General features: G+C 41.9%; 1 protein-coding gene across 1 annotated transcript in view; it reads right to left on the minus strand.

Annotated features, from left to right (window-relative positions):
* The window catches only part of LOC126483951 (zinc finger protein Xfin-like), a 345,327-nt gene that overhangs the window by 265,822 nt on the left and 61,537 nt on the right, over positions 1-17,968 (minus strand). The window contains exon 4 of the mRNA XM_050107239.1: positions 5,649-5,857. Within this exon, the coding sequence (XP_049963196.1) occupies positions 5,649-5,857 (209 nt within the window). The remainder of the gene's footprint in view (positions 1-5,648; positions 5,858-17,968) is intronic.

Here is a 17,968-nt window from a genome sequence, read left to right on the forward strand (position 1 = left end):
GAGAGAGAGAGAGAGAGAGAGAGAGAGAGAGAGAGAGGGAGAGAGAGAGATGAGATATAAGAAAATGATTAACTCCTGAACATAACAGGGTGTTATTCAGAGCTGTTTCTTAGATTAGGATAATTTCAATTTCTTTCAGTACATTATGTAAAATACTGTTTCATTTGTGATGTGAAATCTTCACATCATGTACAATAACACTAATAGTACAACCAGTGGAGTCGGTGTGTACACAATATGCAGCCTTGTTACTATGTTTGTATATCAGTTCCTTTTATCATATGATAAAAGTTTCTACCCATTTGGCAGATGTATACAGCACTTTGGTACAACTTGACACTTTAGTTTACACAGTTCTGTGCTTCGATATTTCCCATTTTTGTTAAATGACATATTACACTAACTTTTTTCTGAACATGTTCATGAACTGAAAATATACTTTTATCTAGTGTTTGCAAATCCATTGGGTTATTTTGTAAGAAATGTGTCTGTTACATGAAACAGCAACATATCTTGTATTGAAACTTCCAGCCGGCCGCGGTGGTCTCGCAGTTCTAGGCGCGCAGTCCGGAACCGTGCGACTGCTACGGTCGCAGGTTCGAATCCTGCCTCGGGCATGGATGTGTGTGATGTCCTTAGGTTAGTTAGGTTTAAGTAGTTCTAAGTTCTAGGGGACTGATGACCACAGCAGTTGAGTCCCATAGTGCTCAGAGCCATTTGAACCATTTTTGAAACTTCCTGGCAGATTAAAACTGTGTGCCGGACCGAGACTCGAAATCGGGCACTTGCCCGCGAAAGGCAAAGGTCCCGAGTTCGAGTCTCGGTTGGGCACACAGTTTTAATCTGCCAGGAAGTTTCATATCAGCGCACACTCCACTGCAGAGTGAAAAACTCATTCTGGAAACATCCCCCAGGCTGTGGCTAAGCCATGTCTCCGCTATATCCTTTCTTTCAGGAGTGCTAGTTCTGCAAGGTTCGCAGGAGAGCTTCTGTAAAGTTTGGAAGGTAGGAGATGAGATACTGGCAGAAGTAAAGCTGTGAGTACTGGGTGTGAGTCGTGCTTCAGTAGCTCAGATGGTAGAGCACTTGCCCGCGAAAGGCAAAGATCTCGAGTTCAAGTCTCGGTCGGGCACACAGTTTTAATCTGGTAGGAAGTTTCATGATATACACCTGTTTCTCTAGCTGCAAGTTTCTCCCAAGACATGGTTCCCTGAATTTGATGTTCCTGGTGATCCTGGTATATATTTTGGGTTTCCAATGTTCATCAATACAAGTGCAACTTTCTCTTTTAATTCATTTACATGCACATTTTTGTCAATTACCTGCTGTTACATGCACATTTCTGTCAATTACCTGCTTGTAGACAGCATGAGCATTGGCAACATGAGGAGCCCACATGCAGTCTTGTGGAACCACTTTACTCCTTTTTGTAAATTGGAGGCATCAGATGCTATTTGATCAGAAACATCTTTGAAGAGTTTTGTGTAATTATATTTCAGAATTGTATATGATTTTGTAGTTGCTTTTCTTGAGTTGGTTGCTACCATTCTGGAACATCTCTACTGATCATTTCCTATAACAACATTTGTGTCACTCTGCACACATAACATTCCACCTTTCTTGAACTTTCCTCTCACTATGGTCATTGGATTGTACTTCCTGTTATTCCTCAATGTACCAATGGTGCGAGATGAATGTTCATTCAACTTATGGACTAAGACAATGCTTGCATAGTAATTTATGAGGTACAAAGTGTGTCCATCATTCAATAATGGACCCATCAACTCGATCTCTATACCGTAGGACATTATGATCTGCGTGGGCAATCTCCTTTCCAGCACACACTTTTCCATGCCAGGTATACCTCCATGAACACACAGACTGAATAGCTTGAGAGTATTTTATGACATTTCCCCGCAACATACTGGCCAAATCCCATCCTTTCTCTAAACAGCACCACAGTTTCATTGATGCATATATTCTTACCATAACAATACACTTTGTGAAATTTATCACTTAGTAGATCAAGTAAATGTGAAATTTTGTACAGTTTGCCATTGTTTGTACCAAAATTGTCTGAAAAGTGTAGCATCGTCAAAAGTGTCAAAAGTGTTGTGGGTCAAAGCTTTACTTACTTCATTTTTGTACAATATATTCTTTGAACATATTTCTGGAGTGTAGATTTTCAATCCAAACCAATCCACATACCAAGTCCAAAAAAACACAGGATTCCTTTGTTATTTGTGTCTACTCATTGCTGGAATCTGCTGTGTTCCATATATTTTTCATTGACAGTACTGTCAACATTACACTGCTCGGCGTAAAAATTCATTTTGGTGACAATCATGTCCAAAACTTGGTCATCAAAAAACAATCGCTAAAAATCATGTTTATTGCATCTTCCAGTCATTTTTGTCGTCACATGATCAGCAATTCTCTCATTACAGGTCACGATAAAAATCATTCATATTTCCAGTAACGTCAGGCCAAGTAACTTTGGAGATGTCGCTTTGAGGCACAGTTACTGATTTCCCAAAGTTGTTCTTTTTCTTTTTCTCAACCCACCTGCATTGGAATTGTTGGAATCACAACCAGAACTCTCAAGTGAGTATTCAGGGTCATCGCTATCAAATATGTCACCTAACAAACTGGCCTCACTCTCACTTAATTTGCTTTTCTCGTCCAACCAACCTGTAGTTGACTCCACGTCAGACACAGTCACAAACTCAGAAGAAAACAAGCTCAAATCTTCAAGGAAACACAACTTCCAACACAAATAACCTCTAGCAACATTGCCAGATGAGCTATCGCAAGTGTAACCAGGTGTCGTAAATGCAAAGCAATCTTCAAGAGCCGACTGTCACATTATCCGGCAATAAAATTTGGAACCAAAAGTGCATGGCCTCTCCAGGAGGCCAGGGAAACTATATGTCCATTTAAAATCATTGTGGGTGTTTATAAGATTTACACATATGGCCTGGAATGTGTGTATCAATTTGATACAAGTGGCTTGCCAGTGAAGCCACCTTGTTTATCAACTGGATACATATGGCAGCCAAAGTGTTAATCATGGCTCTAAATTAGGCATTTTAAGGCTTGCTACAACAAAGTACATTGTGATGGTAATTAGCCACAGTTTGGTTCCTACAAGCCTCCATCCACAATCTATGAGCTGCTTGCTGCCTCTGCCACAATCTGCATAGCTCACCACTACAATGTGGTGAGCCCTATACATCGAAAAATGATTGACTGCCCACACTACGCCCATTCTATGTCTACTGCATCTAGATGGGTTACCCAGGCTGCTGATATCATCTTGAGCAGCTACCTCATCTTACCTATATGTATATGTTTTAGTTTTCATCCTTTGTACCTTCAGGCATATTTTACTCTACTGCTACTACATTTACAAATGTTTAGTTTTGCACGTACTTAATTTACAATCTGTTTTGTTTAAAGTTTATCATTGCACTATGTTTTCTTACATCTTTTTACCAAACTAACTGTTATCCGTAACTGGCTACCCCTTCCACCAGCAAAACTAGTGCGATTATTTGTAACCTTTACTTATTATTCTTTAAGTACTATGCACATTGTTAGCCATTTTGGTGAACAATTATGTCACGGCCTTGTAATGTAATAAGTTTGTTTTTTGATTTATGTGTAATAGGTTCATATTTGTATTTCACAAATTCCAAAATATATTAATTTTTAACTCCCTCTTAGAGACCTGATGATGGATATGTGTACCCATGAAATAAAATTTGACCAAGCCTGGGAATTCCATGTTTTCCTAAGATATCAAGGTCACCACTCTTCTGAAAATGTTGAAGCGACTCCATTTCATGCGATATTAATGCTGTGATGAGGAATGAAATCCTCCAATCAGCAAATGAGATACTGCTCAGATCAAGGCATAGCACTCTGTTCAAGTCATCCACACCACTAGTTAACTTCATTCTGTCAATGAGCCACTACCAAGATCTGTAGGAGTTTCACTTCTACTCAGGGCAGGGCCACAGCTGGATCTGATTTTGTCACAGTATCTACTACAGCATGTTAGAACATGTCTTTTCAAATGCTAAAGAAATGTTTCTCAGAGTCTGCAATTACATACATGATAACATAATTTCGCAAGTGATGGACAGAGGCTCCGTATCATCCCCAAATCTTAGAATCACATCTCTAAGTAGCTATCATAGTAATGGCCTGGCAAATGCATGGGATCTCAGAGAAGATTAAAAACAGGTGTCAAGCATGGGAATTTCAGGCAGTTCTACAGTCACTTTTAATGGAGGTTATGTCTCAGTGTCACAATGAAAGATGTCCTGAGCTTGTAGTAAGAACCAAGATAGAGAAAAACCACAACAAGTGGTTTACCCTTCATTAAACACTAAACAAACAATCCATGGGGACCTGCTCAAAGCTTCCCCAAGTCCAAACATAGTCATTGCAGACTGGGATACCTGAAATTTTTCTCATTTAATATAAAACTGGTAGTATGTGTGCCTTAATAATGCCACAGTATGCCCTTCAAGTATGCATAACAAGAAGTGCTGGAACATAAGGGAAACTGACGAAGTAGAATATTTAGAGAGCTGATGCGAAAGAAGACAGCAGAGTGCAATCAGTTAGCTGGTTTTCGAACATAGTTCAATACAATTAAGTAGCACAAAGATAAGAAAAGAATTAACTCAGAGACAAAGGTAGAAACAGAGCAGGCTGGCCAGGAATGAAAGAGAAATACAGGACAAACATAGTATGAACATACAGGCTGACAATTATTGAACTATATGAAATAAAATCGTCGTAACGTCTGAATGGTCTGCAATACAACATTCAGATTGTACAGTGGGATGCAGGGCATGATGGGAATTAGTATGCACATACATGGTTTGGTTTAGCGATGAAGCCCACTTTCATTCAGATGGGTTTGTCAATAAGCAAAACTGGCACATTTTGGGGACTGAGAGATGGCATCCTGATTTCAACAAGATGCTCAACCGCATCGAAGCAAGAGAGCGTTCGATGTCCTGGAGGAGCACTTTGGGATCTGCAATCTGGCTCTGGAGTATCCAGAGGCCACTAGCATGGGCCTCGATTGGCCACCATATTCTCTGGATCTGAACACATGTGACTCCTTTTTGTGGGGCTGAATTAAAAACAAGGTGTACAGCAATAATCCCAAAACCATTGCTGAGCTGAAAACAACCATTCAGGAGATCATTGAAAGCACCGATGTTTTAACACTCCAGAGGGTTATGCAGAATTGCACTATTCGTCTGCACCACATCATCGCCGATGATGGTAGGCATATCGAACAAGACATAACCTAAATCTGAATATCTGTTGTGATGTTTACATGATGAATAAAGTGTGTGTACGCCATAGTTTGTAGCTAATTTACATTTGTTTTCATATAGTTCAATAATTGCCATGCTGTAGGCTGAAATGGCTAATTTTAAAAATGAGAATAGAGAGAGAAAGAAGTTGCACAGTAATAACAGCACAGGCTGGGGGAAAAAGGTTATTAAATGGACTTCTGAGCATTGCAGTCACAGATGCCACATAAATACATAAACATTCTGGATCAATATCTGATCCTATTTTTATTACAAATAAAGAAAAGTCTATGTCTAGTAACATACCTTTGTAGTTGTCGACGTGTTGAGAGATGCCTGGTCAACAGCAAATGACAAAATGTCATTTTCACTGAAAACAATTGGATTCCCTATTTCAGGAGATGCTGTACCCAGAGAATCAACTCTCAGCTGACAGTAGAGGGTTTCAGAAGTGGAGCTTTTGCTTTCATCAGGTAGCGAAAGAACACTGGAATTATGCAGCTTTGATGTGTGACCTATAATGCAAGTAAGTACATACACAATCAACAGTGCTGTCAGACAAACAATGATATGCATTACTGAATAACTATCATATGCACAATTTTTCTTTGTCCTTTTAGATGGATGCAATGTGGGCTGGAAAAAGCAAGTTACTTCCTATGCGGCAGGACAGCAGAAAGGAAACAAAGAAACAGGAATTGTATCTTGTGTTTTATCTCAGTAACTACCAAGTTAAAACTGACATGTAAAGATAAGGAATGCTTGAGTCTTTTATGTAATCAATTGGCCACTCCCCCCCCCCCCCATGTGAGTCTTTAAGCCAGACTTCTAGGGAACCAGATAGTCTTTTTATCCCTTACTCATGTATAAAATACACTCTAAAACAATCATCACTCCTAGTTGTCAGCCCATATGGCAGGAGACAGTCAGGCTGGTATACCACTGCTGGCCAGGATGTCTCCAGACATGTCTTCGCTGGTCATTGGGACTCAATTCGAAGTGGGACTCATTACTGAAAAAATTCTACTCCATTCAATGAGAAGCCAAGCCAAAGACATGTCTGGAGACACCCCAGACAGCAGGGCAATATTGATCTCACTTTCATTTGTCATAAGGCCCAACAACCAGGGATGATGGTCTGGGATGCCATATCTTTTTACAGCACACCCCTTTGGTTGTCAACCGCAGTACCTTTACAGTACAGTGGTACAATGAAAATATTCTACACCTCATTTTGTTGGCCCTCATAACAAGCCATCCTGGTCTTACATTTCAGTAAAATAATGCCCACCCACAACCATGTGAGTTTCTACTGTTTGTTTTCGTGCTTGCCAAACCTTACTTTGACCAGCCAGGTCACCGGATCCCTCCCAATTGAGAACATTTGGAGGATTATGGCCAGGACATTTCAATCATCTTGTAATTCTGATGACCTAACATGCCAATTGGACAGAATTTGGCACAATACCCCTCAGGAGCACATAAAACAACTCTAGCAATCAATGCCAAGTCGAATACCTGCTCGAATAAGCAACAGATGTGGACAAACACATTACTGACTCACTCAATTTGTGAGGCTCTTTCTTTGAGTAAATCATTCAACTTTTCTCATACTGTAATCATTTGTTTGTCTGTACAGGTACATTATATCACATCTACCGATTTCCATCCAATATGGATAATTCCTTGGTGATATGTCTTTTTTTTTCTTTTTTTCCCCTTAAGAGTGTACTTGGAACATGGCAATAAATAAGAGGCAGCATTTGACAACAGTATCATTACAATAATTACAATTTAGTGATGTTTGATTACAGATATTATGACAAGTTATTTGACTAATAAGGAGGGATACAAGTCTGTAATTTGGGGAGAGAAAGTTACAAGTTAAGAAAGAAACTGCATATACACATACTGTTTACAAAAACAACTCTTTTTGTTATATGATGCGAAAATATGACTAAGTACAGATGCCAATTACTTAATATAGGTTTAATTCAGCCTAAAGTCAGGGAACTATAATACAGGAGTGTGATGTTTCAGCACTTTACATGAAATCTGGTCAATTACAGTGGCTTTTTAATGCTCTTTACAAAAATGTAATCTGTTTTCTTCTAACACTCACAGGTTTTAGATAATTCCTCGTGTTTCCTATTTTTAAATTTCCCTTGTTATATATACTGCAATAGATTTTAAAGTGATTCAACATGGTCGACTGTGAAAAGAGTTATACTTCTGGAGTTGTTTAGAGGCACGCACATGCATCACAGTCATTTGAGTATAAATTTGAAATGAAATTTGTGTGTCAACATTGCCATGTTATGTCATAGCAGTCTAATAACGGTGACATAATCAAGAAGGTCATGTATGTATGGCCCTGATGTGTTTTGTCACATCTGCAGCTCTCTGTCTCTCAAAATCAGAAGAAGAACATAACCACATTTGTCAAAAAATAAACCTACCTTATATCAGTTTAACCCTTTAACTGCTCTGGACGTGTCAACGCGCGCATCTTTATACCTGTCCCTGTGTGTTCTGAATGTGTTTACACGTGCCACCAGTGCTTCTACCTGATACTCTGAACGTGTCTACGTGTAGACACATTCAGAGTACCAGGTGGGAGGACTGGTGGCGCATGTAAACACGTTCAGAGCACACAGGGACAGGTACAAAGATACACATGTTAACACATCCAGAGCAGTTAAAGGGTTAAGGTTAGGACACCACGACAAAACTTTTGTGCCACGTTCTGCTTGTCCAACATGCATTGCATGTTTGAGGAAATCCCATTCAGGATTCCAATAGTATGGAGAGAACAAGAAAACCATGTAGGTGATTGATATTTTCATATGGTGAAAGTTGGTGAGTGTAACAAGAACAGTATGAAAGGAATTGATTACCCAAAACTAAAATCCAACAATGGAAACTCCAGGTAGGAATAACAACAATGTAGGAAAAAACAGATTGCTACTTACCATAAAGAAGACACGTCAAGTTGCAGACAGGCACAATTAAAAGACACTTTTTAAAAGCTTTCAGAAACAGCCTTCATCATTAAAAGAGAGACACACACCATTTAGACACACAAACAAGCACACCTCATGCACACATGACCACCAACTCCAACATGTCACGTTCGAATGCTGCTATCATGTGGGAGGCAAGCAGCAATCTGGAGGAGACAAGGAAGGGGAATGGATAATAGTGTATAGGTGGGGAGAGAGACAAATGCAGTCAGTGGACTGTGCTGGGACCAGACTGCCAACAGGTGCAGCATCAGGTGGTTGTGGTGCAGGGGGATGAACAAAAAAGGAGCAAAAAGGAGAGGAGTGGGAAAAGATGGGTGGATTTGTTGGCAGAGGTCTGCAAATAAAGAAGGTGAGAGATGGGGAAGCGATGATAGGACAGAGAAGGTGGAAACTGTTGAGTGGATGGTGTGGGAAAAATATGTTACCTTAGGTTGGGTCCGGGATAATTACGGGAAAGGAGAATGCGTTTTAAGGATAACCCCCATCTGTGCAGTTGAGAAAATCTGGTGGTGGAGGGAAGGATCCAGATGGTTCAGGTAGTGAAGCAGCCATTGAAATCAAGTGTGTTATGTTTAACTGCATGTTGTGCCACAGGGTATTCTACATTGGTCTTGAACACAGTTTGGCGTTGTCCATTCATACTGGTGGACAGCTAGTTGGTAGTCATTCCAATATAAAAAGCTGTGTAATGATTGCAGCAGAGCTGGTACATGACTGCTTTCACAGGTGCCCCAACCCCCGATGGGGTTGGATAAACCTGTAATAAGAGTGGAATAGTAAATGATGGGTGGGTGGATTGGGGAAGTTTAGCATTTGGGTCTTCCACAGGTATGTGATCCTTGTGGCAAGGAGTTGGGATTGGGAGTGGCATAGGGATGGACCAGAATGTTGTGTAGGTTGGGTAGGCAATGGAACACCACTATAGGAGGGGTGGGAAGTATCTTGGGTGTTGGATGTGGTTCAGTTGTTATAGTCTGGGGTGATACTGGGTGATGAAGGGAACACTCCTTTGTGGTTGGTTCTTGGGGGTGGTTGGAGGATTAGGAGTGTGAGGGAAAATGACATGGGAGGTCTATTTGTGGGCTCGGTATGGAGGACAGTGCCTGTCTGTGCAGGGCTTGGTGAGACTCTCAGAATACTGAGTAAGGAAGGTCTTGACCCTGCAGATAAGCTGTCCCTGAGTGGTCAGGCTGTATAGGAGGGATTTTTTTGTGTGAAAGGGATGACTGCTGTCAAAATGCAGGTACTGTTGGTGGCTGATTGGTTAAATGTGGACAGAGGTGCGGATGGGGCCATCAGAGTGGAGGAGGTCAACATCTAGCCTGGCCTGAGGAGGACCACATGAAGTGGATGGGAGAGGTGTTGAAGCTGTGACGGAACCAAGATAGGGTGTCTTGCCCTTGAGTCGAGATCATGAAGATATCATCAATGAAACTGATTCAGGCTAGGGGTTTGGTGTTTTGGAAAGCTAGGAAGGTCTCCTCTAGATAGCCCATAAAAAGGTTGGCAAAGGAGGATACCATGTGGTGCCCATGGCTTTGCTGTGGATTTGTTTATATACCTTCCCTTCAAATGAGTAGCTGTAGCTTAGTATAAAGTTAGTAAGTATGAGGGATGAGGTAGAGGATTTGGAGTCTGAAGGATGTTGGGAACCATCCACGATTTTGGGTTTTTGGATTTTGGGGAGTATGTAGAAGCATGGAAGCATATATTTGCTACCAACACTGAACCCTGCCCCGTCCAGTTCATACCAACATCAAACTGTGATCCTCCCCCCTCTCACCTAACCACTGCTGGTCACCTCCCAGGTCTTCCATACCTTCAACTTAGCTTCACCATCCTTCCCCAGGTCCCTTCTTCAGAAAACAACCTCTCAGAAGGAGAAAGAACAGCCATATACAACATCAAAACAAATCGTGACCCAATCATCCGACTTGCAGACAAAGGTTCCACCACTGTTGTTTTGAATCGCATTGAATACCTGGCAGAAGGCCCCTGCCAATTACGTGACCACTCCACCTATAAACTCTGTCAGAGTGATCCCATCCCAGAAGTCCAACACAAACTCTAATCTCTGCTTGAAGCATTAGGCCCTTCCCAGAACATCTCCCATGAAGCCATTCCCTCCTCCCCCTATGACACCCCACACACCAATGTGCTACATGCCCCCCAAAATCCATAAACACAACAATCCTGGATGCCCCACTGTGACCAGTTATTGTGCCCCTCCTGAAAGAATTTCAGCTCTCATTGACCAACACATCCAAACCAGTTGCCCGTAATCTAGCCTCCCACGTCAGAGACACCAACCACTTCCTCACTGTTGACGCCACCTCCCTGTGGTCTTACCACAATTGAACACTACCTTTCCAACACCATTCAGACTCCAAACCCACTGTGCCATTCCTCATATACCTTACTAACTTTATCCTAAGTTACAACTACTCATTTGAAGGAAAGGTATACAAACAAATCCACGGCACAGCCATGGGCACCCATATGGCATCCTCCCATGCCAAACTTTTTATGGATCATCTAGAGGAGGCCTCCCAAAACACCAAACCCCTAGTCTGGTTCAGGTTCATTGATGATATCTTCATGATCTGGACTCAAGGGCAAGACACCCTACGTTCATTCCTTCACAACCTCAATACCTTCTCTCCCATCTGCTTCATGTGGTCCTCATCAGTCCAGTGTGCCCCTTCCTAAATGTTGCCCTCCTCCTCTTTGAAGGCTCCACCCACTCTTCTGTCCACATTAAACGCACCAAACACCAACAGTACTAGCATTTTGACAGCTGCCACCCCTTTCACACCAAAAAGGCCCTCCCATACAGCCTGGTCACCTAGGGGTGGTGTATCTACAGTGACAAAAAACACCTGCACTCAGTTGCTAAAGGGTCTCACCAAGGCCTGCACAGACAGGCACTATCCCGCAGACCTATTCTGCAAACACATCTCCCGTGCAATTTCCTCTCACACTCCAAATCCTCCCACCACCCCCAAGAACCAACCACAAAGGAATGTCCCCTTCATTACCCAGGATAACACTGGACGCGAACAACCTAACCACGTCCTTCACCAGGACTTCGATTACCTATCATCATGTCCTGAAATGAGGTCATCATACTCGAGATACTTCTCACCCCTCCTAAAATGGTGTTCCATCACCCACCCAATCTATAAAATATCCTAGTCCATGCCAGTGCCACACCTAATCCCAACCCCTTGCCACAAGGATCATATCCATGTGAAAGACCAAGGTACAAAATCTGCCCAATCCACTCATCCAGCACTATCTACTCCAGTCCTGTCATCGGCTTTCCCTACCCCATCAGGGGCCAGGCCACCTGTGAAAGCTTATAAGCTCTACTGCAATCATTGCGCAGCTTTTTATATTGGTGTGACTTCCAACCCGCTGTCCACCAGGATGAAAGGCCACCACTAAACTGTGGCCAAGAGCCTCTGGCACAACGTGCAGCTGAACATAACACACTTCATTTCAATAGCTGCTTCACAACCTGAACCATCTGGGCCCTCCCCTTCCCCACCAACTATTTTGAACTGTTCAGATGGGAGTTATACTTACATTCTCAACTCCTGTTAATTACTCGGCCTCAACCTATGTTAACATACTGTTCCCACACCCTCCATCCAACCGTTTCCAGCCCCTAATCCTGTCATCTCCTTCCTATTCACATCTCTCACCCTCTTTATTTGCAGCCCTCTGCAAACATATCATCCTCACTCCTCTCCTTTTTTGCCAACCTCTCTGCCCCACAACCTCCTGACGCTGCACCTGATGGCAGTCTAGTTCCTGCACATGCCACCAGACTGCATTTCTCTCTCCCCCACTCATACACCACTATCCCTTCCCCTTCCCTGCCCCCTCCAGATTGCTGCTTGCATCCCACATTACAGTTGCATTCCACCCCGAGATGCTTGGGTTTGTGGTCATGTGTGCGTGAGGTGTGCTTGCTTGTGTGTGTGTGAGGTCTGCTCGCTTGTGTGTGCCGCTCTTTTACTGATGAAGGCTGCAGCCAAAAGCTTTATGTAAGTGTCTTTTAATTGTGCAACTTGATGTGTCTTCTTTACAGTCAGTAGCAATCTGTCTTTTCCTACATTGTTGAAAAACTTAAAATCAGCCATAAGATCAATACTACATGGTCCTAACATTCCCATGCCCGAACCACCCACTACTTTACAATCTTCATCACCACCACCACCACCACCACCACCACCACAACCACCAAGTGAAACTTCAGATCCTCATTACGACTCCACACCCACAAAAGAAGTCTCAGTTGAAGGAAAATCATTTGCTCATCCCCAGCAATTGGTCACTCATGAGAATTGGAATTTTGTGAGTATTTTATTATAGAAGGCTCTCTTGTTTATTGTGCAAACACTGAAAGTGTGTTATGAAGATATGATGTTACATACAACACTAATGAATGAAGGCTATTTATACAGGGTGCTTCAAAAATGACCGGTATATTTGAAACGGCAATAAAAACTAAACGAGCAGCAATAGAAATACACCGTTTGTTGCAATATGCTTGGGACAACAGTACATTTTCAGGCGGACAAACTTTCGAAAGTACAGTAGTTACAATTTTCAACAACAGATGGCGCTGCAAGTGATGTGAAAGATATAGAAGACAACGCAGTCTGTGGGTGCGCCATTCTGTACGTCGTCTTTCTGCTGTAAGCGTGTGCTGTTCACAACGTGCAAGTGTGCTGTAGACAACATGGTTTATTCCTTAGAACAGAGGATTTTTCTGGTGTTGGAATTCCACCGCCTAGAACACAGTGTTGTTGCAACAAGACGAAGTTTTCAACGGAGGTTTAATGTAACCAAAGGACCGAAAAGCGATACAATAAAGGATCTGTTTGAAAACTTTCAACGGACTGGGAACGTGATGGATGAACGTGCTGGAAAGGTAGGGCGACCCCGTACGGCAACCACAGAGGGCAACGCACAGCTAGTGCAGCAGGTGATCCAACAGCGGCCTCGGGTTTCCGTTCGCCGTGTTGCAGCTGCGGTCCAAATGACACCAACGTCCACGTATCGTCTCGTGCGCCAGAGTTTACACCCCTATCCATACAAAATTCAAACGCGGCAACCCCTCAGCGACGCTACCATTGCTGCACGAGAGACATTCGCTAACAATATAGTGCACAGGATTGATGACGGCGATACGCATGTGGGCAGCATTTGGTTTACTGACGAAGCTTATTTTTACCTGGACGGCTTCGTCAATAAACAGAACCGGCGCATATGGGGAACCGAAAAGCCCCATGTTGCAGTCCCATCGTCCCTGCATCCTCAAAAAGTACTGGTCTGGGCCGCCATTTCTTCCAAAGGAATCATTGGCCCATTTTTCAGATCCGAAACGATTACTGCATCACGCTATCTGGAGATTCTTCGTGAATTTGTGGCGGTACAAACTGCCTTAGACGACACTGCGAACACCTCGTGGTTTATGCAAGATGGTGCCCAGCCACATCGCACGGCCGACGTCTTTAATTTCCTGAATGAATATTTCGATGGTCGTGTGATTGCTTTGGGCTATCCGAAACATACAGGAGGCGGCGAGAAACAATTGAACAGCTGAAGCAATACATCTCATCTGCATGTGAAGCCATTCCGCCAGACACGTTGTCAAAGGTTTCGGGTAATTTCATTCAGAGACTACGCCATATTATTGCTACGCATGGTGGATATGTGGAAAGTATCGTACTATAGAGTTTCCCAGACCACAGCACCATCTGTTGTTGAAAATTGTAACTACCGTAATTTCGAAAGTTTGTCTGCCTGAAAATGTACTGTTGTCCCAAGCATATTGCAACAAACGGTGTATTTCTATCGCTGCTCGTTTAGTTTTTATTGCCGTTTCAAATATACCGGTCATTTTTGAAACACCCTGTAGGTTCTAAAAAAAGAAGCCTACACATTGGTATTAAGTACGGTTCAGCACCAGTAGCATATTCTGTGCACTTAAAAGAAAGCTACAAAAATATGGAGATGCTGCTGAAGGCATTAAATTATTGGAAACATCAATGGATTGTGTGTGGAGAGCTGAAAGTAATAGGACAGCTCCCCTGTGACAACAGTCAGGCTGTAAAAAGTCTTCTTGCTTCCTGTGTCTCTCGGATATTTGTGCCTGTGAACCGCATTGGAGTAGAACAGAATGGTCTATGGAACAACAACGAATCCTAGGGAGAAAAATGTGATAAGAGAACCTCTAGTGAAACGAGAGAAAAACATCCTGTTACTTCTTCATATTAAACTGGAAACCACAAAACAATTCGACAAAGCATTGCCTAATGATTGCTTTAAGTATAGTAGTTTCAATGTTTCTTTTATATCTGAGGCCAAACTTAACGAAGGATTATTTGTGGGGCTGAACCTTAGAAGTTTGATGAAATATGAAGTACCCGAAAATGTGTAAAATGAAGTTTTTGAAAATGTACTAACACAAGAAGACTGGCTTGCAAAGGATTTAAGAATGTGGCTGACAATTTCTTAGGGAACAGGAAACACTCAGATTTCAAAGCCATGTTGGTACATATGTTGACAGCTCTGAAAAGTTTAGGGTGCAACAAGAGCCTTAAAATCCATTTTCTTCATAGCCATGTCGACTTCTTCACTAACAATCTTGGAGATGTTAGAGAAGAACAGGGGGAAAGGGCTCATTAAGACATGAAAGAAATAGAATTATGTTATCAAGGAAGGTGGGATAAAGGACTGACTACTGTTGGTCTCTAAACATAGATAGTGTGGAGCTGCTGTATAGAAGAAAATTTCAAAGACCAAATTTCAATATGAAGAGGAAGCGGCAATGAAAAAGTGCAGTGTCTCTGTAAGACTTGAAATATGTTGAACTTAAATTGTGATTAGGTCAATGAACAAATTTGTGCTGTGTGGTTCTGTTTACTACATACATTTGTAAATAGTTTGCAGTTACTAGTACAGCTGTAAGTGTCTTTATTAATATGTTAGAATGTCTTAACATTGTATAAATATGACAATTTTTTAAAACATTATTACAGGTTTCTCATATGTGACAGCCAAAATCTGACTTCACATTCTTCAACAGAGGCCAGCAATCAATAAAAATTACCCTTCAGGATTAAAAGTCTTGAACAAAAATAAAATTTCACAGCCCTGGGTTACTGATGCAGTAACTCTACTCCTCAATGAAGACCGGGGAACATACACACATACACTTAAAAGTAGTCAAGAATGGATATTCATAATTACTGCAAAAGAAATTAGCCATAAAATATAAAATGAAAGTAATTGGATTCAGGCAGGCTTTCTCTCTCTCTCTCTCTCTCTCTCTCTCTCTCTCTCTCTCTCTCTCCCCACACACCCACGCACGCACACACAACACACACACACACACACACACACACACACACACACACACACACGAGTTTCATCTTGTATATGTCACATGATCTAGAGTGTTTTAAATGAATCTTTCACCTGTTCACCTCCACATTTACCTCTTATTGTTGCTTTCATTTCAAATTTTTTTCTTTATCTGGGTGAAGGCATTTTGTAATGAAAGTTACTGCTATCAGGTTTTTTTGTCGTAAGCCACAATGTTGAAGAAAGCAATTCATCCTCCTGGTCTCCCAAAAACTTACATTGATGTCCAAAATTAAAGCAAAACACAGAAATTTTGCAAGGTTGTGATTATTTTGCCATGAAACAGAATAAACAGGTGCTAGTAAAGTAGAAACACTGTACAGAATGCAGAACATAAATGACTGCTATATGCATAACAGAAGACAAAAATGTTCTTCATTTTTTTCCAACTTAACAGATTTCCACACACATTCTGACAATTGGTTTATGTGCTCAATACGGGGTGTGACCGACTCTGGCAGCAATACTGGCCCGACAATGACACAGCATGCTGTGAAAGATGTCATCAATCTCATGTTGAGACAATAACACCCATACTTCCAGCAAAGCTGCTTGCAAGTCTTGTACAGTGGTTGATGGATGCTGACACGATGCAACTTATCTCCCTAGTGCATCCCAGACATGCTCTATGGGAGTTAAATTAGGAGAGCAAGCAGTTCATGCCCATTCTCTATGAGGTCAAGCGTTATCATCCCTCAAATCGAAAGCTGTGTTCACACCACCTAGCAACAACTGCACATGAGGCCCCAAGATATCATCACAATACCTAACAGCAGTTAAACCTTGCCGATTCACCCGTACAATTACATGAAAAGGTGTTCGAGTGGTCCACATAATCACTGCCCACACCATTAGGGATCCTCCTCAACATTGGTCTGTTTCCACAATGCTTGCATCTTGAAATCGTGCTTCATGTTCCTTCCAGATGCTTGGAGAATCACTCTCCAGACCAAATTTGGACTCATCTGTGCAAAGAATACTGGTCCACAGTTTGATGTCCATGTGGTATATTGATGACTCCACTCTAGACGTTTCCTTCTGTGAAGACACATCAGAGGTACACATACAGCAGGTCTGCGACAATGAAGGCCACTCTGCCGAAGCCCTCTGTCACCATCTGTCTCAATATAACATGTCCAGTGGATGCTGTAAGGTCAAATGCCAGTTGCTGTGCAATACTATGGTGGTACCGTCATGCCCTTACAGCCAAACAACACTCCTCTCTTTCTTATATCATACTCAGCCCTGCCCTGGTCTTTGGGATACCGTTTCAGTCTCTATAATTTGACACCACATCCAAAAACAACAGAACGATTCACATTAAGCCATTAAACTACATCATTTTGTGAGTGTGCTGTTTGCATTCTTCTTATGGCCCTCCACTACAGAGAGCCTTGTAGGTGTCTTCTTTCTGCCATAGTGCCCTCTGCGACTCTATACACAGCAACTGTGGATGTGGGACTACTCGGTACACACTGGGCTGTTTGATAGGTGTCCTGATTTCATTGTTGTCATGGTTGTCCATTGACTGGAATGCCACATTCCATGCTGAACACAATTTTACAGACACCTGTTGACAGTTTGTATGATTATACCATGAATTAGACACAAGATGCGAAAATAGCGGTTTGTTGCTTTAATTTTGGACACCAGTGTAGTTATAACTTCAGATATTCATTAACTCTTGTCATGAACTTATCTCACTATCTTCAATAATTCTGATATATTTCAACTTCACTACGGAAAAGGTTGTGAGATTCTTTGCAATTAGCTTAAATGACAAGACCTCTGATATACTGTAAACCTGACAGAGGTCAGAGCAGCACTTCTCATTACACTAAGGAAAGAAGCTACATTTAAAATCAGACTAAAGGCTGAGGGATATGTGCTTTTAACAGCATAAACATAACATTATAAATCCAATTCTCAATGTTTAAACACAGACTGCTGAATGCACAACATCTTGTTTGCCTTGCTGAGAACTCATATTGGTGTCTTGTTTTCAGCCATTTGTTTGTCAGGTTTATTGCTGGCTGTGTCTCAGTATTCATCTGAGAAGTACAAATCCTGAAACAGAATACTGTGGCCACTTATTAGCCCAGGACAGAGACATGTAGCTGTGGAATCATTTGCTACTTTTAGCTCTCTCCACACTGAGGT

Source organism: Schistocerca serialis, chromosome 6 (genome assembly GCF_023864345.2).
Source record: "Schistocerca serialis cubense isolate TAMUIC-IGC-003099 chromosome 6, iqSchSeri2.2, whole genome shotgun sequence".
Classification (NCBI taxonomy): Eukaryota; Metazoa; Arthropoda; class Insecta; order Orthoptera; family Acrididae; genus Schistocerca; species Schistocerca serialis.